This window comes from Drosophila gunungcola, chromosome 3R (assembly GCF_025200985.1).
Source record: "Drosophila gunungcola strain Sukarami chromosome 3R, Dgunungcola_SK_2, whole genome shotgun sequence".
Classification (NCBI taxonomy): domain Eukaryota; kingdom Metazoa; phylum Arthropoda; class Insecta; order Diptera; family Drosophilidae; genus Drosophila; species Drosophila gunungcola.
Window position 1 is genome coordinate 15393965 of NC_069139.1, and position 23076 is coordinate 15417040.

Below are 23076 nucleotides of genomic sequence, written 5' to 3' on the forward strand. Positions count from 1 at the left end.
CTGGATGTCCTGGTGCTGAAAACATTGTCGTCGGAGGCATCCATTCCATCCAGCAGTGGCCAGGAAACAGCAGCTGCTGTTTGGCCAAGTCACAGTCGCAGGACGAGAGGATCAGGGTCTCCGTTCCAGCATGGTCATCAGTGAAGAAGTTCATTTTGCAATAATTAACAAATTGTGAAAGAGGAGTACGACGACGACGGCCAGCTGGCAGTGCATTTTCGACGGCCAAGTTTGTTTGAGCGTAAGAAATTATAGATGCTGATGCCCCAATCCCATTTCCCATTTCTCAGTTCCCTGACCAGCACCACCCCACCACCCACTTGCCTACTTCCTTGGTGATAGTCAATTGCAAAAGTTCGCTCGACTATTAATATTTTATCCCATTTCACTTCGGCTTCCATGGCCGGTCCATTGTCATCGGCACTTGTTGGGTTTGTCAAGTTAAAACTTTTACACAACTTTACAAAAATACCAGAAGGACGAGCTGCACAGAAAAAATAAGAAAGAAAAGTGGAAATGCAAGTGGAACCGATGTCTGCAAATGGAAGTTATTACAAGCAGCAAGCCAAGTTTTGATTAGTTTCACATCCGCTGCGAGTCAAATCTGCGATTTGTGCAATTATCATAGAAATTGTGTGAAAAATTACTTTCACTCTAGCCTTCCGAAGAAAATGAATCTATAATTTAGGGGCTAATTTACAGATTGTCTTGATATAAAATGCATTAAAAATGTACGCCTTTAAATCCAATCGGTTGGTTTTCAAAATCATTTTACATACTTTCAAAAAAAAAACTGGCACTTAAAATAAACTATATTTATAATCAGCCAGTTCAAAAATAAAAAGTAAGCCTTTTCACACTCATGCCAACAAATGGTACAAAAATCATTCAAATAAAAATAAAAGTCCCAAATAATTATTATTTTCGGTCCTCGGATGAACCATTTAACTAACTACAGCTTGTAAAAAACATGTCTTATAAATATATTTATGCTATGCGAACTCAGTAAAGTAATTAATAGCTTAAAGTTTTATTAATTTTCATAGTCGTACGCTTAAAGCTAATTGAACTCACTTTTATGCTGCCTGCGCCTGAGCTGATTCCGTGTCAGCTTTGTCAACTACCTTTGGTCTCCTCGAGCTTGGCATAATTAAGCGACAAGTTGCACTTCTGACAGTAAATAAAAAAATTTGGCCGAGCGAAGGAAGGCGGTAAGCCCGAAGAAACGGTGGCATGCAAAAAAGGCGTTGCCAAATGGCAGTTGACAGCAGCCGTCAGCCTTCCGCGTTCACACTCCATTCACACCATCTCCTGGGTTTTCCCGGGCTTTCCCGGGGCTTCCTTGCTTTTCCCAGTTCGAGGGCGAGTATACTGCACATGTGGCAGCAGTGTGCAACATGCAACATGAGACATCGGCTGTGACAACGCCGCAAAAGCCATGTCAACAAAAGCACAGCAAAGGCAGCAGCAAGGATGCCAAAGTGCTGGAGTTGGTAGAAAACGTTCACTTGGTGGAATTTTGACATGAGTCCGCTTTGTGGAATCGCAGTCGTTCTTGCAGTCGTAGTCGTACTCGGAGTCAGATTCAGAAGTCTGGTGAGAGGCCTGAGGTCTTCTTCTGACCAAATCCTGAACCTGACAGACACTACTTGGCATCTCGACTTTAATTCCGAGTGGCTATCTGTTTATGAGAGGCTACCAGCGCCGCAGGCAGAATTAGTACGTGGCCAGATCTTCACAAATTAACATAATGCATTGTGTCCGGCTCAACAGAAGCTGCAACATTTGTGGATGACATTAAGAGGTGTTTAACTGAAGGGGCCGGGCCGGGCTTTGGGTTCAAGTGCTTTAGATACAGTAGATAACTGAGTAAGGGAGCTTATTAAAGTGGTCTCTATAGACATTCCTAGAAGAAGAGAACAACTTCATAAATTATTTTAGAATGTAAAATTAAATTAAATTAAATTATTATCAGATAAAATGAGTAATATATTGTACGTTTCAAACTGTATGAAAACTATATGCTTAAATCGAGTTTATTGTATTCACAAACTAGTTCATTTGCTTTAAAATTATCGGTTTTTATTGTAGTTACATAATTATTTTTTGAATGCGACCTGCTTACTTTTTCGATGGCGTACTGCAATACCGACCATTCGGCATTGCATTTTACTAATTTATTTCTTATTTATTGTGCGCCAAGTTTGAAGCAGCTTGTCACCAAAGTTGCACCCGAAAGTTTTCTAGCATGCTGTACAGTGGGTCGGGGGGTGTTTGCCCTGGCCCCTGCCATTAGTTTTCGCCCACTGTGCCCCTTCGCCAATTTGCATGGCTCGTCACTTCGGCGAAGCGAAATCTTCGCGCATTTTGCATTTTAGTTGTTTCGCTTCGCTGCATAAATAACTGCAAGCATCCCGCCCCTTTTTGAGTCAGTCACTTGCGCCCTTTTTATTGTTTCAATGCGCCATTTGCATGTATGAGAAGCTCTTCCCCACTTTCCCGTCCGTTTTCCCCGGAAAACTCTCGTTGCACAATTCTAAGCGCAAACAGATTTTTGTTTGCAGAAACTTTTCTAAAAAAAGGGAAATAGAGAAGTAAGACTGTATACTGCAGAGGCTCCAACTGAATTTTTCTGCTTGACTCGGCAAAAGTGTCGTAAATTTTTGATTTCATTAAAATGCGTGCAAAGCTAGAAACCCCGCCCTACACATACAAAAAATATTATTGGTCAAATACATTTTTTTTTGTATCTATTTTTTATAGAATAGAAAACAGTTTTAATCACTTTACGTGGTTTTTGAGATTTATTTCTTTAAGGTAGGGTCAAAATTTAAATATTTAAAAGTTAATCCTTTATTAACAAATTTTAATGAATTTTTGAAGCTAATAACAATTTTTTTTTTTGGTTAAACAAATAAACTTTTATTTCAGTGCTCAGTGAAAATCAAATATAAAGCCAATTGGAGCATAAAATGTTCATTGTTCACAACTCTTGTGGCTCTGATTAAGAATCGAATTCTTGATAATTGATCATAATTAAAACACTATTTTAAAGCGAAGACCCTAGACGTCTTAAAGGTTGCCCAGCACAAATCTTTCGTGGCTGGTCATAAATTTGTCAATTATAAAAACAGTCCGACTGCAGAGGACAGGAACATTTTGTGAGGCAAGCGAAAATTCGGGCAGATAGCAGATTTGCCAAGAATCCTTTTGGCACTGGATCAAAACTCTAGCCAAAAATACTCGCAGTCGGTTAATCGGAAAACATACGAGCAAGACTCAGAATAAAACGCCGCAAAAAATCAACTGGAAGAATAATTTTTCGTCATGCCCGCCTTGCCAACTGATTTGCTCTCGCTTATCGAGGTTTCCCCGATATTCTTCCGGAAAATATGCCACGTGCCACGCCCCAAGGAAAACCGAAAACGCCCACTTTGCTGTTGCTGTTTGTCCAGCCAAGTGCAATGGCTTCGATAAAGATTGACGGCGCTGTAAATTCACTGATTCTGTCACTTCGGAAATTGGCAAAATTTCCGCCAAAGGCAAAACTTCAAGCTGGGAAATGCGTGTTGGAATAAATACTACTTAAATATTATGTAAATAAGCAAAAATGTTCTAAAATATGGCATCGGAAATAATTCTTATAAACTCTTCATGACATTGGCATTTTTAAGGGCGTCTTTAAGCGAAAAAAAATCCTTGTCGGAATACTTTTCAATTAAATTGATCACGTATTTCTGGTAAGACAAAACCATCAAGCTTAACAAAATCATTTCTTAAAAACAACGTATTTTTTTTGTACTAAAAGTTATATGACTTGTTTTGGCGATATTTTTTAACAATGAAATTACATTCATAAAACGAAGAAGAAGTGTAATTTATTCAGTTTCTGTGAGTTCCAGTTTATATGTTCATCCCAACAAAAGCCATTAGTTATGCATGTTATCATCAAGTCTGCAAACATTGTCGAGCATCATAATACACACCAGCTTGGGGAATCGTTCCCATATTTGCAGACTGCAATTATTGTGTTGTCTCGATAAAAATTCATTTGCTGGCAAATTGAAATTTTTCCGTGCACTTTGTGGCAATGCGGTCAACGACAATGGAGCACCAAACGAAGATCATGAAATATTTAAAAATCCTTCACCAATACAAATGCGACAGGAAAACAAGACACGAAAAAACTAGCAACAAAATGGCAACGACAATGGGAAAAACGGGTGGGGAAATGGGTGGCGATGGGAAATCCCCAAAAGGAAACGAGAGCTAACGTATGTTCCAGCTTGTCGTTTGTTTTGTGGCCGGGGAAAGGCGTCGAGTGTTTGCACCGAAGTGCAAATAGAACACCAACAATAACAATTGGAAAGAATTTAAATTTGCATTTTGCGCAAATTTGTAAGAGGTACTCCCGTCCCTTCCTGCCTATCTTTCCCTCTTGTAGGAGAAAATGTCGTGTCATTAAAGCGAAGCGGTCCGGCTTGGGTCTAGTCTAGAATTTTACATTTGTATCACTTTTTTATCGCCATTTAAATGTAAAATGTTGCCGTTCAGGGGGCCAGAGGTGGACGGGTCGCAGTTTATGGGAGTACGACGACTTCCGACCGCAATTGAATTTTTTAAAAGCGCTGAGCATTGATAACCAAAACAATAAAAGTGGGGGACCCCACACACACTCACAGAAAACCGGTGCTCGCAAAGAGTGTAACAAATGTTTTGAAAGCGCTTAAATATGCAACTATCACATACAGTTCCGATAAAAAGATACCACAAAAATAAGGCAATTTTGCTTTAAACCGATAAATTCAAATCTAATCATTTTTAAAGTTGTAAGCTAAAAGGAAAAATGTCAAAGTTATAACAAAACTGTTTTTAATTTTCTACACGTTTATATTATACAGAACTTGTGAATTATTTTTCGTCCTGTACTGCTTGTTAAAAGACGAAAAAAAACTGAAAAATACATCGCAAAGGCACAAAGCGCAAATCGGCATATAACAAAATATGTGTGTTTGCCTACAATATGTCCGTATCCCCTGTTCGTGTGTTTGTGTTGTTTTTTTTCGACAATGCCAACCATTTCACACACCAGTTCTACCACCCAGTCTGCCGACCCTCGTTGGCCAACCAAAATACAGCGGTTCTTCGTTCTGTACGCGCCATTGCGGGGAGTCGTTAAATTTTATATGCATTTTCCAAAAATTTGTTGAATTTAACAATAAAACGTGACCCGGCAAATATTTCGGGTAAAAGTCAATTTAATATTTTATATCCATATACAAAAGCATCGGCGTATGCATATGCAAACATTTTTTTTGAATTCGTACTTTCCCTTTCTGGAATTTACAAAACTTTCCACTGATAAATAAAATTTGTAAATAAATAAAAAAGGTTTGAACTGAGTTCTACCTTTGTAACATTTTCCATTTCAAGTTGATATTTTAATCCAGTATACATTTTCTAAGTTTATAAATAAACAAAGCCTTAAATCACTATTTTTTAAATTTCCTAACACATTTAAGCCAAATTAAGAGGTTATTTAAGAAATAATTTAATTTACCAGACGTAAAGCCCCAAAAACACAACCTTTTAATCTTATTACAAATCTAGGGCAATAAATAAACCGCCAAAAATAATTGATATTAATTATCAGGGGCAATAATTGTGCATTAAAATCGGCAAAACAATGTAAAAGCTGAAAATATGCATTAAGCTTTTCATGAAGCTCTAGTAATTTTTGTTTTTACAATAATTTCTGTTGAAAATTTATATATAATATTACCGAATGCAGTAGGTTTTGCAGTCAGGGTGTGGATTTGTTTAGCTTCGCATTTAATACGCCATAAATAATAAAACTGCAGCTCTGCTCGTCCTGGCATTGTATATTTGTCAGCAGGCATTACGTTTTAAATATGCTAATTTTCATTCGTTTAGTTTTTGGTTATATAAATTAAATAATTTCCTCGTTTTTTTATATGACATGTACTTATTTGTCTGGCAGTTTACCAATGATCAAAGCACAATTTGTATATTTGTATAAATTTTTTTTACAAGAGGGCATAAGAGATTTAAAGATAGAAATAAGTTGTTTAATATTCACTTGATTGTTTAAACTCGTCGGGGACTACGAAATTGTTTTTGACCATTTCAATAATCCCCGCTCTGATTATACCAAATTTATTTAACAGAAGGCAATACATCTGCAGCAAAGTATCTGCATGAATTGAAAGCTGCCTGCGTATTTTGTGCTCCTTAACAATGGACGGACTTCTCGTACGTGGCCAGTGAATGAAATGAATTGAAATGACAGGACAGTAGGGTGGCAAAAGGGCAACCCTGTTGCTCCTTCAGTGGCAATGTTAATTGCTTATCTACGTGATTTCTTACCAAATTAATTTGAGCAAATTGCAAATGGCGAGTGGCAGGGACAACGGCCGCATAAATCAGTTAAGTTGCTGTATTAACATTGAATTCATTTCCCTAATTAAATCAAGTTGGTATGAATATTCCCCGTAGCCCTCCACTACAGAGACCCGATCAAAAGCTTTTCTTTTAATTGAAAACTATTTGAGGACTGCGGACTGCGCATGCCATTTCGAGGTACAGTGGACAAAAGTAAAAATATTCTCTTATTAAGCTAAACATTTCTAATTACTTTATATCAACTTACTTGATATAAATTTTAATGATTTAACTTTAATTCATTATATTTATCGCTAAATATTTCTTACTCACAACTAAGATTGTTGTTTGTTTGTTTTTTCGATCGTCCACTGTATGTAATTTAATAGTGACCCTCGCTCGCAGTTGACAGTGCTTCACTTTTATGATTTTGTTTGAGCGAATTGAAACGACACATGCGCTCATAAAATGCAAAGAAAGCAAACTAACATTAAAATAAACATCAATCTGCGTCCTCGAAGCCCAAAAAAAGGTTTCACTCGCGTTTGTTTAGATAGGGTTAGCTGCGGGGAAGGACAAGGATTGCGGGCTCTATGTAATTCGTTTGAAACACATTTCGCATATGAACAGAGACAGGCCAACGGAAATAGGCAACTCTCTCGGAATGACAGGACCTGCCATCTGCATGAATTCTGCATGATGCTTACAAAACATTCAGTAAAAACATTTGGTCAATCGCGAACGAAAAAAGGGAAATCATGTATAGTGATGCTAGCTTAAGGTTGTCCTTATAAGCTAAGAAGGATAAACAATTAATTTGAATATTTTATTAAACATTTATGGTGCCAATAAATTTAATAAAAATATATCTAATTTTTTTAATCCAGTTATCCAATCTAATTTTTCTTTTCTTGTAACTTATAAGGAATTATTTAGAAGGTTATCTTAAAATATTAATTATTAACAAAACTAAAAAAAAGGCATATCGACAATGTTAGCTACAAAACAGCTGAATAGTGAGCACTGACTAATTAAAAACAAACAAAACGGGCAGAGGGCCATCGGGAAAAATAAACAAAAATACTGCATGGCAGTTATTTTGTTATCGTTATGGGACATCAAAACAATCCGCCGAGTGTCATATAAGTTTTCTGATTACTCGCCTCGTTGGCAGCATTGTGATTTATGCGTTTATTAAAATACACTTGATCATATTTCTCTATAATACTCCAATTTATGTTACTTGGTCGATTTTTTCCAGCAGAATGCAACAGATACCGACTCGCTTTCTTGGGAAACTGGATCAAGTGGCTGCTCCATTTCCCTGGCCCTGGCTACAATGGCAATAATATAGCAATCTCATTCTTTTGCACCCTCTTCTGCAGCCCTCGAGCTTGGCCCATCAAGTGCTTAACCCATTCACTCACACAATCTCCATTCACACACACGCACACACACACACACACACACACTACCCTTCACAATGCAATTTCTGTAGCATACTTTAGCGCAGCTCTTGACACTGATAACACATGTCGTCTGAGAGTCCTAGCTCCAAAGTCCTGGCGCATTAAATGGACAAAGGTTCTGAAACTCGGGGGCTTGACATTCTGCAGCCAGTTACTCCTCCTCCTGCCACCGTGAGCTTAGCTTCATTTAATTTAAAGGTAATTAAGTTAGTCAAGGGGAAGTATTTATACTATTTCGCCTTGTAATTGTTTGTGAGCCAGGCGATAATGTTTGACACCTTAAAGCTTAGTAAAAACCTAGACAGCACAAAAAAAATATTGGTGTCAAAATAAAGTTTAACATTTTAATTAAGTCTTTAAAAAATTATTTGTAAAAATGACAATTTATAATAAAATTATTAAAAAATACTTGTCCAAATCTCGTGTCCAAAAATTATTTAATAAAATCATATTTAGATAAGTTAAGTTGAATAACCAAAATTAACTGTCACCTCAAAACTATGTTTTAAATTAGGCTACATTATTGAATTTCGAGAACTACACATTTAATTGAAAATAAATGTACATAAAATTTTGTTTGTCTTTAATTATGTTTTATTTGAGGTTATTCAAGGTAATAAATTTATACAATATTATAAATATTTTTATGACAAATAAAATGACTAATTAAGAAGAAGATGTTTTAGAATTCAGCTGCAGACTCTGTGCCCCATCCAACAATCGAGTTCCTTTTCCTTCGGCCTTCCTGTCACATTCTGCTCCGCTTGTTTGTCCTGTCGCTCACTCCTGGTACCTCGTACGTCGTCCTTTCGTCCTGTGCTGTCCTGTCCATCTGGGGGAAGTGTCTCTGTCTTTTCTTTTACAGCCGCCTTTGTCCCGATGTTGCATTCAGCTGGTATTTACTTTACTCACAGCATTTGCATGGCATTGTGCAGCGCGACTGCGGCTGTAACCTAATTTTGTGCACTTAATTGTTTCATTATGGCGCCGCATCAACAAAAGCCCCGAAACCAAAGGCTGGGGTAAGTGGCAACAGGGAAATGGAGAGTGGTGAACGGAGAAGGGAAAACGTCGAAAGAAAATGCTCGGTAAAGTGAAAGAGAAGATTTGAAAATAACGTAACGTGTAATGTGGCTTTGACTTGATTGGCTGGCCTTTTGTTGTCGTTCCAGGGCAACCGCATGCAACCTACTTTGTGCGGCCATTGTTTGTTTTTAATTAGCCGCAATAAACGCACTTACACACATACATACACACCAAACACAGAGAGGAGACACACACACTTACGTGCAATGGGCCCACTTAAAATAAACAATTGTAAATGGTATTGCACTAAGCAATTGAATTGAAGCCAAGGCCTTGAAACAATTTGTGCACAAACAGCCTCTTCTTGTTGATGTTGGTATCACACTTACAAAAAATGGTTTCAATATTAATTAATATAATTGGTTTATCAAAAGTTATCATTCTTAGAAAAGCATGTTTTAAATTAAAATTTGAAGTGTACCATACAATAGAAATAAAAAATATGCCATAGAACTCACAATTAAAATATCTGCAACCATTCACTATTTCCACAAATCATCATCACAAATATTAACACAATTCTTGTCACCTACAAAAATATATCAATTTAAAGGCCAGTTACCTAATCAATTTTTAAGTGCCAACAAATGGTAAATAAAGAATTGTGTATTGAGCATTTTGAACTTGAATTTCTATGGCTTTTTTGTTTTGGTGTAACCATCCAAACCATCAACCAATGAAATTTCTCTCCTCTGTTTGTGCTAATTAACTTGCACAACATGTTCCAACTTTGAATCCATTTCCATTTAAATGCGCACTTTTCTCTCATTCGCAAATGTGGGGATGTGTGGTCTCAAAATCAAATTAGTCAGAAGGCGCGTAGTCGGGTGAAATATAAATCTGCTGATTTACACAGAAATAGGACCGAAGTCGACCGCTTTTCGTAGCCATAAAAACAAATTAAGCCAAAATGTTAAATAAACAAGTTTCGCCAAACGCGATGACAGGCATAAGCCAGCGGCTGTCTTGGCTCGGCTAAAATAGAGACAAAAGTTATCTTATTAATTCCTCTCCGCATCACACACTCCCCAATGAGTTTCCCCACTGAGATTTCTCCGACTTTTCCCTGTCATCACGCCCCACTAAACTCGCAGTTAATACGCACAATCAAATGTGATAAATATAACGGAATATTGTAGCATAATTTTGGGGCAAACTAAGCCGACACAAATAACACTTGAGCAAATATTAGATCAGCCTTGGCTCACAATTTTGGCCAGCTCCATGGCCCCTTCATCTCGTTCTCTTACTTATCTACCATCTCCTTCTATTGGTCACACATACATTTCGTTTTTCCATTTGTCTGCACAGAAAGGAAATATTCAAAACAAAAATGTCCGATTTTCATCTTGTATAAGAACTTATCTACTTTCTCTTTAATTAATTCAACAAAAAATTTGTTGTGTAATTACCGAATTTGCAAGAAGTTATGTTTTTATTTATAACATTACCAACTAATGTAAAACTGAATAATTAAGATTACAAAAATGCAGTGATTCATTTTAAAGATCAAACGTTCTAACCCAATTTATACAATAATAAATCAGCTTTGATGCATTTATATCAGTTTTCTCAGTGTGCCTATTAGCCAGTGTTTGTTGTGGTAATTTCTGTTTTGGCAAAAAAAAAAAAGGGGAATGGAACGTTGGTAGGGGAGTCATCTATGTATGAGTAATCGCTTTCATGCTTGATGACCGAAATGATTAATGGATTCTGGGAAATCGAGCCAAGTCCAAGATTAAACGCAACAGTTTCCAGCATTGATCATTTGTTATGCCTTCGCACAAAAACATCTATCCCATTCGAAGAATTTTTTTGAGATGGAATTAAGCCCTTAAGCCTTTAAATGGTGCCGGTAATAATTCTCCCAAGGGAATTCGCAATATGCTGGCCAATTGGTTTCTCAGGGAATTTTAATTAATTGTTATACTAAGATTATTAAGTTACTAGTGGTTATGATACAAAAGCAGTTTTAAAATATTTTTAATTAAGTGTAAACTAAAAGTGTATGGACTCCGAATTGTAATTTTGAATGCAAAATTAAGAATAAGAATACATTTAATTTATTCAGCTGATGCATTTTTTAAATTCCATTAATTTCATTAGGAAATTGGTTGAATGCTTAACATTAATTGAGAACCAAATGCTTATATGCTTTAAAGCCATAGTTCAACATGAAGATGAAATGTGCAAACATTTAATAATTTCAAAAAGTACAAGTTACACAGAGATTAGTAATTTCAATAGAATTCACCTGAAATTATTCAGGCATTTCCAGTTCGGTCTGTAATCAATTTGCTGAAATCATTATTTTATTTATCAGATATTGTTGCATTTGAATAATATGAACTTAGAGACGGCGGGAAAATGCAAATGACTTATCCCATGGAAGGAGCAACAAGCCATAAACAAGCCAAACGAGGAATGCAAAAAGGACTCAGTATTTGGCCTTTTGAATTCTGCCGCATTGGCTGCTATTTTGCCGGCAAGTTTTTGCCTGTTTCAGTTCATATCAGAGCCGTTTTGATTCTGGTATTGGTGCTCTTTTTTGAGCCACTGGTTTTGTCATTGTTTTTGGCTCGGCATTTGCTTCGCCATTGCTATCTCTGGCCGCAAGGATTAATGGGGTCAATTTGGATGTGACACGCACATCCCGTCGCCCACTTCACCATCGCCATCTCAGTTGCAAATGCAACATAAAACATACATAAAGAGAAAAAACTCGAAAGCTTCTTAATACAAATATTTATACAACAAAAAGAATTTCTATAAATTTTTATTTGCTTAAATATAACAAACCATTTAGAAGTTTTTTAAAAACATGAACAGTTATATTTAACTTTAATTATAAATAAACCCATTTTTTTTTATAATACAGTATCTTAACAAAGTTTTGCATTGGAAACTACAGCGTTATTTGAAGCTTATGTTTTTAAGCGATCAACACGGATTGGCATTGGTGTACTTCTCTGATTCAAATGTAACCACAATAAATGAAAGGTACAAAATTGTATGACTTCTTTTTAGTTTTATTGGTGTGATATTTTTGGTAAGTGTGTCAACGGGATGCGGCTCATTTCTCGCCAGCATCAAATGCACTTGGCATCGAGAGCAAAAGCCGGACCAAAGCCAAAAGACGAAGATTCCATTTCAATTTACTTTTTTAAATTGCAAACTTTTGCGACAAGTTAAAGCCGCCACTCACACACACACACTCACATAACCGTACACACTTTTTGAAAAAGGGAAAAGCAAACATTTCACCGAACTACACACACGCACATCGCCAATAGCACGCAACAAGAGAAATGCGAAAAGTAAGTTGAAAAACGAACCCAACTGAGGACGACAAATTCAACATGTCAGGCATTAGAGAGGGATAGATATGGACGAAATGGGAGAAAGAGACGGAGGGGCGGAAGAGAGATGGGGAGCTGTCACGAAGATGAAACTATTATCCACGGAAATTAGCGGGTTCCAATGACAAAAACACATGAAATGCAAAAACTTTCCGTCCTTCGCTTCAAGCTCAATTTCCAAATTGTTGTCGACATTGTCCTTGTTCTTGTTGCCTCAGCCGCCTTGTTGTTTTCCCATAAGAGGTTTTGTTTGCTCGTGGAACTTACTAATGCGCATTTAAGTGCGAGTACATCCCAAAACCAGATTACCGACCATGAACTTTAAATATTCACCAGTTTTCCAAGCGAATGAGAACGCATCCGTTGTATTGTTTTTTATTTTATCATATTATTAGACTTTTTAACATTTCTGCTTAGCAAATTTTAATGCAGGTCACAGTTATAAAAATTTGTTTTAAAACTAACTTAATATGGATCAAAAAATATCTAAATTTAATCTTCTTAGATATTTCAGTTTATTCAGCTTATTGTGTTAAAATATGTTTGTTCCCAAATAAATTGAGCACTCAGCAGGTCATGTCACATGTTTAACAACAAATAACTGCTGCCGCACTCAATCGTTTCTCATTTGCCAAGTCAACCTTTTTAAGGCTCGTTTTATATTTATAAGTATATGTATCTCCTCTGAGTTATTTTGTATCTTTATTTGTGAGTACATCTTAAACGAAATGCGAATTGCCCGGAAGACTGTTTCCGTTTGACTTTGAGGCAATAAAATGGCCAAAAGGGAGAAAAAAAACGGAGGCACATAAAATATGCGTAAAATATATGCGCAAAAATAGTTGGGTCATCTAATGGCTGAACCAAGTCCAAGACCAAGATAATTGCGCCAGCCCGAATTTGTCCTCTGTGCTTTGCATTGTCTATTTGTAAATCCAGAACTCCAGAAGATACACTCAAAATTTTTACGACCCTAAATGGCATTAAATATCCAAACCTACTTGACGCAACTTTCTTGGCTACGTGAATTTCTCAGCTCAACGCTATTTTCCCTCGCTTTTCTTTTCGTTTTCCATCGGATATATTTGGGTTAGTTTTCCTTGTTGCAAGTGAGGGGATAGAAAACTTGGGCAAGGGCTTGAAGGGTGGGACTCCTTTTATTGCGGGCCATCAAAAAATGTTAAAAGCCCCGATTTCCATGCCCATTGTCTGGGGTCGTAATTGCTTTGGCTTTGGTCCACTGAGTGTCGGCTTAGTGGGAGTGCTAGAGAGTTTGAATGAGTGTACTCCTAGTCACAGATCCTACTGTTCTTTTGGAAATAAAAAGATTCCCTCCAATAAAGGTTATATTTATGTATAGCTATACAAGGTATACAAGGCTGGAATGAAACTGGCTTGTATAGATTACGGTCATCTACAAATTCATCATCATCAATTTGAGTTGAAGCCTATTAGGGCAGTTATAAATAATTAATTCACTTGAGCTAGACATTAATCTATAAACAATTAAGCACAAGTCAATAATGATAGCCTTCTATGGGCTTAAAATAGTTACAATTACATTTTATTCAAATTGGATATCTTTCTTATCGGAATCAAAACTTGAACCTTGGCTTGGAAAAAGCTCCTTGTTTTAAGCAAAGTCAAGGGATTGCACTTAAATTATTACACAAATCAGATAGGACAATTCAAACTGAGCCTACCATTGTAGCTGAATTTCCTGTAAAGTTTGGCTAAAACCATGGACGACATGGTTGTTATTAACATAACCCAATAACATGTGGTCTTTAACATTATGATTCTACTTTCAATGGACATGTTAAGTCAGATAACATTTTGGAGAGATTTCTAGCAGCCAAATAACAGAACAAGGTTTAACAGAAAGGTAACAGAAACCGCTAAATATGTTAAAAAGGTAAACAAAATAACAGCGAAAATAAGACACATATTGAAAGTTATACCTTATAGACCTCGACTTCTTTGATATAACAAAAATATATATTCAAAACGAATCTTATTTCATCAGTTAACTGCCATTTAACCTGTCCTGGCGAACTGACCTAGAAACGCGAAAACCATGTAAGAGAAAGCCAGCGACAAAGCTGCAAAAGAGCACACAACCGCTCTTCCTACAACCCGAAGTTGCCCAAAACTCTTGATTCTGTCACGAAGTGCTTAACTTCGTCCTTGATTTCGTCAGCGTCAGCAGCATCAGAATGCTGCCCTGCGACAATATGTTGGGCTTACTACATGGCCGCTTGACTGACTAGCACCACAGATTCTTCTTCGGGGAAAGCCAAAGGAATGGCAAAGGACCTGCTCATGACATCAGCGATGGTCCGCTCTCCCTCGTCCTTCGTCCTTCTGCTGCAGCGCTGCTCAGGCTCTGCCGCTGCCGCCGGGAGTCGAAATCGCAATCGGAATCCTGAGCCGCCAACTCGCAGCATCGGTGCTTCAGTCTCGACAAGCCTGCTGTGCGTGCAGGGGTTTTCAACGCGCAACACACGCGGCGTATAAGCAACGCGGCCAAAGCCTGACGCCAAAAAAGACGAAAAATTGCGCGAACTAAATTGAGGAACCAAAAAAGAAAATATATTTGTGTGAGTGCCCCGTCTGCGTGAGTGTTTCGGAATTTTTCCCCACTTTATCGTTCGCCGGCTACCGGTTTACCGTCTCCAATGAACCATGTTAAAGGCATTGAACTGTGCCGACCATGCTGCTGTTGTTGTGTTCACTGAGAGAAAAAAATGAGTTATGAATTTCTGGCTAAAAGTGGCTTCATTTATAAAATGCTGGCCATTGCTTTGCCATTGCGCCTATGAAACATTCTTGTTTTCTAATGATTCTGTGTCATCTAAAAACTATCAAACATTTTTCAAACTTAATATCTTATATTTATTATCCTTTTAAAAGCTTTGGTTCTTAGTTTTTAATTCTTACATTTTAAGTATTGTAAATTGCTAACAGAATAATATGTTTGCCATGTATAGTTTATTACAACACCATAAATTGGAATTTAAATAAGTGTCGTTAAGAAATGATCGCTAATGTTTTGATGCCGTAAGCCTTAAATAAAAATTATAAGAAATTAAAATTATAGGACTACAAAGTAATAAAGTCAAATAAAAATGATTACCTTAATACTAATATGATAGGATATTTCAAATGTCAACAAACGTCAACAAATGTTTTGCTTTGGAAATATTTATCCTCAGTGTTATTGGGACTGAAGTGGTAAAAGGAATCGATGCCCATCAGAAAATCTTAACAAGTGTTAGAGGCGGGGAGACTTAACCCTTGCCACTCGAGTTTGGCCTCTCAATGCTTCTGACAGTTTTGGCCGACCCCTACATTTAATTTCTATTTTCGCCGGCCGTGTTCACTTGTCTTCTCGAGTGTCGGCAAATTAATTAACATGACAATGACGAAGGTGAATTGCGTGTTTTCATAATGCTCCAATCAGCTCTCAACAAAACATTACCACGTTTTAAATGCTCCATCCATTTTTTCCAAATGTCAATGCCTGACAAGTCTTTCGTATTTTTCGAGGCGTTTACAAGTTTTTATTTAGACCCTTTGACAAATTACCGTTCGGAACAAGGCGCATTAGCCGGTAAATAAATGTTTATTGTCTGCGATTTTTAGGGTTTCGAAGGGCGTGATTGAAGTAACTTAATGGGCAGTGTGTAATTGTCGGTTGTAAAATGGGGGGGTCCAGATTCTACAGCGCGCTTGCAACTAATTTCTTTCCATTATTTGAGAAGAATCTTTTCCCTTAATCAAATCTAAGATAATAAAAAAGTTTAAGCATCAACTTTTATTAACCGATTAGGTTTAAATTAAATAAAAGTTACTCTTAGTATATAAATTTTAATATTGAACTTATAATAAGCAATCAAATTTTTTTCTTTTTTTGATCTACATTTCTAAAACGGATTTTCAAGGGTTTTTTAATTCAATAAATTTAATTTTTTTTATATGGCATTTTATGTTTAGTTGCAAATGCAACCACTTTTTGTTTTCTAACTTAAATGCTGTGAATGGCTCACAACAAAGCCAAATTTTCTTTATTATTTATGTAATAACGAAATCAATATCGCATTAAATTTTCATTTTATGGTTCGTTCCGCTCTGCACTGCCGCAGGACTTGCTTTAAACTTGCGTCCTGGCAACGGGTGGTAGTTGCTTGTCATGCTCTGCCCACTTTTCCCGAACCACTCTGAATTCAGAATTCTCCTCACCCGTCCGATGCTTTCATATTTTTGTAGTATTAGGGGTGAGGACTTTCAACTGCTGCTTTTGCTGTTACTGCTGCTGATTCCCCTGGTTCAAGTAGAGCCACTTAAACCCTTTTGACAATGTCAGCCATCAGGCTCAGATGATGATGATGGCGATGACGATGACAAAGTGGATGATGATGATGTGGCTCAATTCAAAACAGCCGTCGCACAAGTTCGCCAAAAGGAAAAAAAACACACAAGCAGTTTCCATGCATGGCAAGAACATTAAAAAAAAGAAAACATTACAGGACCAAATATATCCTAAAAAAAAAGACGCAGGCAATGGATGATATATGGATGGTTTCCACTCACTTAAGCTTCACTTGAGCCTCGTGGCGTTGGCTCTGAACAGATTTTCAAGCAAACGGCTAATTTATTTTGCCAGCCTAAAACTCATTAACTCATACATTTTTAAAGCAAACAATGTCCGCGTTTTCAAGTGAAATGCACACACACAATTCCTCCAAATTCAAGTGGAAAATGCTTAGAAAGAAGAGGTGGAGGCAGAGTGTTTTGCAATAATAATTTATAAATGAACGAATAAAGGGCGCACAGCAGCGGCAGCCAAAGGCAAATAAAAATAAATAAATAAAAATGGCAATGCGGCATAAAATGTGCGCCGAGAAGCCGAGTTGAGCCCCCACTCCATGCCGTTTTATATTTCTCTGTTGGTTTGAGCTGAGCAGGACGGAAATGTAACTGCGACGCGTTTATTTTATTGCGTATACGCGGCGCAGCAAAGTAGGCAACAATTTTAGCGGAGTGGGTTTTCGCATGCTTTGTATTTGCTCATGTGTACGTTCGAGTATTACTGGTATGTGTGTAAGTGTGTGTTATATGGCCGCCACAGCAGCGGCTTAACTTATTTTCCACAAAATTAAACCATCAAAAATTTGCCAACAACAATGTTGGGGTAATTTATTTGACGCATGTGCTGCTGTTAGCTCGCCTGTTGGTTGGGCATAGAAAGCCACAGCAACAGCAGAATGTGAAAAAAGCACACACACTAACAGGCACTGAAATAAATGGAAGCAAATGCTTTTTTTTTTAATATTTGCAAAAATCAAATCGGTCCGCTCTTTTATTTTTATTTATTTATTTGCGACAACATCATAGTGCAACAAGTTAAGCATTACTTATTATTAGGGCACTAGTCACATTGTCCGCTCTTTGTCATCCAAAAATAAATATTTATATGTAATCCACATCTTAACTCTAAATTACTTCTATGTTTTTAACGGATTCTGACTCTAGTAACCATTTTAAAATAATTTGACTAATAATTTAATTTAAAATTTTTGTACTATTAATTAAAAAACGGTACAATTTTTTGAGTAAATTTTCCATTTTACAGAAACGTATACAAATTTTAGGGTAAAACTTTTGTGTAATTTCAAGAAAAGTTAAATATTTTGTAAAATTACCTAAAAAGCTACATTTTAAATATAAAGTTTACGTGATGGTTTGAATTAATTGTTTTCTGAGAGTGTAGGCATCCAAGCCTTTGGCGTTGATTGTGGCTATGGTTATGTTGGTGACGCTTCCGCAGCCGCAGTGGCTAACACGTACACACACCAGCATACAGCAGCGCTCATACATCGGTACTCACACATTTGCAAGATACTCGGACCACTCATTCACTTCGTCTTGTCCTTTGTTGGCTGGCGCACTTTTTTGCTGTTGAAATTAAATAAACAGAGCAGGCCTTGCAGGCATCTAAACTGCCACATTGCTCAGCCCATTCCCACGCCCCTCTGCCGCCCCCTGTGATGATGAATTGATGATAATGCCGCCGGGGATTTAGGCAAAATAATGCATAAAACTCGTCGCTGTTTTCGGGCGGCAAAGCTTTCAATATACATACATACATTTTTTTTGGATCTACGAACTTGGCTTTGAAAAGAGTTAAGCGTTTATTTATTTACATATATTTTGCTGGAGTCCTTTTTTGGGCTCATGCTGCCCGGCGGGCTCAGTTTATTAAGTCTCAAGTGGTGAGCCCATTCTCCGACTGTTAGACAAACTCTTCTCGTTCTAACAAAGAGTTGCAGTGCACTAAAGCAAAATTTTTTCACTTTATGAAATAAAGAGAAAATAAGTTTAATGACTGATGTCATAAATAAATCAAAAATAATTGAATCCAAAATTGTATTTAATATATACTATTTCATCTGTCTTATATATTTAAAAATAAATATCATAAATTAACCCCAAGTAAATTTTTGACTTATCTCTAAGTGTACTAGACTATTTCCAAGTTCGTTTTGTTGTTATTGCCGTTGGCTTAGACACAGCCAATTTCATGCAAAGTTGGATGCGACCCCTTTCCATCCTTCGGTAACCTGTTCCATGTCCTTGATGGATGACTTTTGACGCCAGGCAACGTTTGGCGGCCAATTTGATTTGGTCCGCATGGGGAACAGAAGAGCCCGATTCTAAGGCCCCTCGGCAGGAGCTGCAGCTCACAACCGTCGATTTGTCAGACATTTGGCGTGGAACTCGAGGCGACCAGAGTGACTGGGGGATAAGCGAATGAGCCCAAGTAGCCGGCAGTGTATTACAGATTGAGTTTTGAATTTTTTGGCATTTTTGTGTGCTGGAGCCAAAGCGATGCCACAAGATGAATGTTCTGCGAAGCTGACAAAAAAAAAACATAGCGATAATATAGCATCTGGGTACGTTTAAAGTCCACGAATTTCCATAAACTTGTATGTTTACTACTGAGAAGTTTATACAACTTTGTTAAAAGTTTAGTCCCATCGTTACACAGAATGTTAGGAACCTTTAAAAATTATAAAAATATATATGTATATAATATTGTTATCTATAGAGAGAAATACGAATATTAAACTAATAAACCAGGAACATAAAAAAGTGACCGTCAAAGAAGTCAAATCACATGTGTTCTTCATTTAACAAAGAAAAAAAAAATTTACTTTTAAATTGATAAAATGCTTTTTGACGCCTTCAGTTGTCATGCCGCCCTTAGGCCATCAAAATCATAACCCAAATACAGAATAAGACACGAGTCAGATTCACCCTTCCACTTGCATTTGCTCACTTTTGTGGCCGCTCGCATGACGCAAAGACAATCCGCATGACATATACGCCACATGGGTCACGGGTGTCACGGTGGCTTGTAACTCTGAACTGGTAGGTGGGATATGGCATCTGGGATAGCAGTTATTCGCCTCCTTTGCATGTCTCGTCTCGCCTGTAAGCCAATGCTATAACAGTCCAAAGCCAACTTCTGAAAGTTGTGTGACGAGACAAACACCAACATTTTAAGAACGCAACAGTGTACAGAGAACCAAAATTAACTGTTAGAGGTAAAAACACATTTTAGACTTTAGAATGTTAAAAAACATCGAAATAATTAAATAAATATAAATTTTCCATCTTTTACGAAGGTTTATACATTCCAACTATTTTTATTTATCAACCTGTTGAAACTTAATCTCTTATTTTTTTAGATGTATGTGCGGCTTACTATTATCTTTCAATTTAAGCTACGACAAGAAGGGAAGCAAACCATGGCGATCCGAAGTTTATATACCCTTGCACTTATTGCATAAATTAAATATTTTTTAAAACATTTAAATCAAAAACATTTTAGGCACATGCGTACATGTTTAAAAACATTTAAGCTATGATAATCGTTCGTATGGCAGCTATATGATAACGTTTTCCGATTTAAATAAAATTAAACAAGTAAATCTAAACTATATAGAAAAGTTAAAATATTTGAAAATGTTTTTTTTAGTATTCCGATTGTTTCTATGGGAGCTATATGATATAGTGGTCCGATTTTGGTAATACCTTTTTTTCATTTTTTCATGGGAGCTTCTATGGGAGCTATATGATACAGTCGTCAAATCCTGCTTGTTCCGACTTATGTACCACCTACAACAGGAAGACAACTTTTGGGAAAGCTTCATGCAGATAGCTTTAAAACTGAGAGACTAGTTTTCGTAAAATCAACAAACAGACAACATTTTAAGATAATCACTTAAAACTGGTGATAGTAACAAGATTTAATTTATATTGAAATTTTAACAAATTGAGTTGTAACAATTATATTTTTCCTGTGCAGCTTTAAAGCCATAAAGAAACAACGCCAGCCGTCACAGCAGCAAAGTGGAGCCCAAGGAAGATAAATCTTTAAGGTGGATTTCATGCATGTAAGCCAGCGAAAGACTCTCAGTCACGATATGATGCATGAACCATCGGGTTTAATATGTAAACTCCTTAAAAGCGCTGAGTTTTCAGCATCAAGAGTGCAGCGGCGTTAATTTGCCCAATAAAATGCAACCAGCTACGAGGAGCAACTAGCGCAGCCATAAATATCATCAGCCACTGAGAGTCGGCGAGCAATGAAACGAGTTTTCCCCGGCAAGACAAAGGAAAAACCGGCGGGGAAAATCAACAGGGAAAGCTCAGCGGGCGGTGCGCCGCATTTAGAGGCAGTCAAACTGGCAGCCGTCGGGCGCAGTGTTTCCTGAGGCTCTGATCCTAAGTCTTCTGCTCCTGCCACCCGACTTCCTGCCGCCGAATCCTTGAGCCGAGCACTTCCGCTTCTTATCGCGGCAATGTAAGCGCGTTTCCGTTTAGGACTCAATCCCAGACTCATTTCGCAGCATCGGGAATGGCATTAAACTAGCAGCTCGGAGCTGGATTACAAGTAAATTGGAAAGGACTTAAAGATGAGCTTGCTGCGCCTGCTTGGTGCCCTCTTGTTGGCCACATTCAATGGTAAGTACACTTGGAGAAAAATAAAATATTAGTTTAAGACTGAAAACCTATAGACTAAATTAAAATTCTTTAAACTTAATAACTTGATAAAAAGTATAAATCAAAATTATAAAGGTTGTAACGAAATACCATGCCATAAACAGGGTATGCATGCCAAAATAAAAAATATTTAATTTTAATTTGATCTTTCTAAAATATCTAGTTTTATAAACATAAAACAAAAGATGTGTTTAATAAAAACAGAAAAATAATAATAATTACAGCATTTGTATATATAACATTTATAGCATCACAAAAATGTATCAATTTTTACAACAACCTAACCACAACTAATTACAAGAACCATATATCTTATTTTGAGTGCAAAATAAAAAGCTGTTCGAAATTTATGAACATGATTAACAGTATAGCCTACACCAGCCCAAAAGTGCCATAAACGCTTGGCTTTTGCCCGCTTGCTGCGATTTATTTGCTCTCACAATTTATTTGCAGAACTATTTATGTACGAGCGCATTGGCAATCATAATAAAAACAGTGCCAGAGCCGTGGCAGCAACGATTCAATAAATGTTGCAATTTGCATTGACAACTACAATAAATTTATCTTAAACGAACAAACATTTTTCTTGCAGCTTTGCTGCCCGACTGGTAAATAAAATGCGATATGCCAAAGGCTTATAGTTGCCACAAAAGGCTGTGCCGGCAAAAACAACAATATACAATAAGTAATAACCAAAGCTGCACACAAATTACACTATGGGAAAACTTTCGACAGCACTCACAATGCATTTCAATTTGTTAAAACACTCACTCACACGCCCTCTCCACATTGCCGAGTGCATAAATATCCCAAGTAACGAAACGAAATCTTTTTGAAAATAAAAAGTCAAATTGGCAACATGTAAAATACGGAATTTCGTCAAGCATATTTGTCAAAATAATAAACGCATGTGTATGCATTGGGGACTTTCTTTTTAACAGTGATATAACAAATCGAAATATTTATTAAGATCCAATTCGATTTGATAGTTTATCTGTGAGCTTGGTAATCTTGAATCAGATGTCACAAAGAATTTCTTATCGGTTTGTTTTTCATATCGAAAACGAAAACTAATTGTCAATTATTTTTGGTTTTTGATGACATTTCCTTAAATTAAACGTAACTTTACTGTATAAAAATAAAAATAAAGTAAATTTTAAAGTAAATTAAATGACCCAAATGAATTTATTTTCTTCCTTAATTTTTAATGACCATAAACGAACTTTTTATGGCTTTAAAAAAACCCCGATGCAAAGTGATTTTCTGTTGGTTATAAAGCCAAGCACAACGATAACCAAACCAATATTAAAACATTCGCATGTCGAATAAAGTATTTTGATTTTTATATTGGCGCGCGAACAGTCTCCATAAAAATATGTCAAATGCAAATTATGCATATAAATAAGAATAAATAATAATATCTGAATCAACAAATAAATATGTCGCAAAAAGAGATATGTGTGTCGCGCACCCGCATCTTTGTGTAAAAGTCAATTTGCTGTCGCCGCCCGAAAGTCGCGATTGCCATAAACATGGAGAAATGTGCGTGAGACCGCAACGCCGCGGCAAACGCCATCTGCGAATAAATAAAAATCGAGCGCAAGAGCGGAAAATGCAAAATAATTGCATATTTATGTGCGCCCGGCCACTGAGCCAAAGGAGCTGGATTCTGAAAAGGCCGAAAGAGC

General features: G+C 36.9%; 1 protein-coding gene across 5 annotated transcripts in view; it reads left to right on the forward strand.

The window, feature by feature from the left end:
* The first annotated feature begins 14587 nt into the window (after positions 1–14587).
* Positions 14588–23076, forward strand: part of LOC128266430 (uncharacterized) — a 42501-nt gene continuing 34012 nt past the window's right edge. The window contains exons 1-3 of one of the 5 annotated variants that reach the window (XM_053002943.1): positions 14588–14916; positions 19587–19926; positions 20691–21349. In XM_053002943.1, coding sequence (XP_052858903.1) covers positions 21301–21349 — 49 coding nt within the window. In that variant the 5' untranslated portion in view covers positions 14588–14916; positions 19587–19926; positions 20691–21300. Of the gene's footprint in view, positions 14934–15027; positions 15068–15913; positions 15930–19586; positions 19927–20690; positions 21350–23076 lie in introns of those variants that run through there. The other 4 variants (XM_053002946.1, XM_053002942.1, XM_053002945.1 and 1 more) reach the window with 4 other exon arrangements.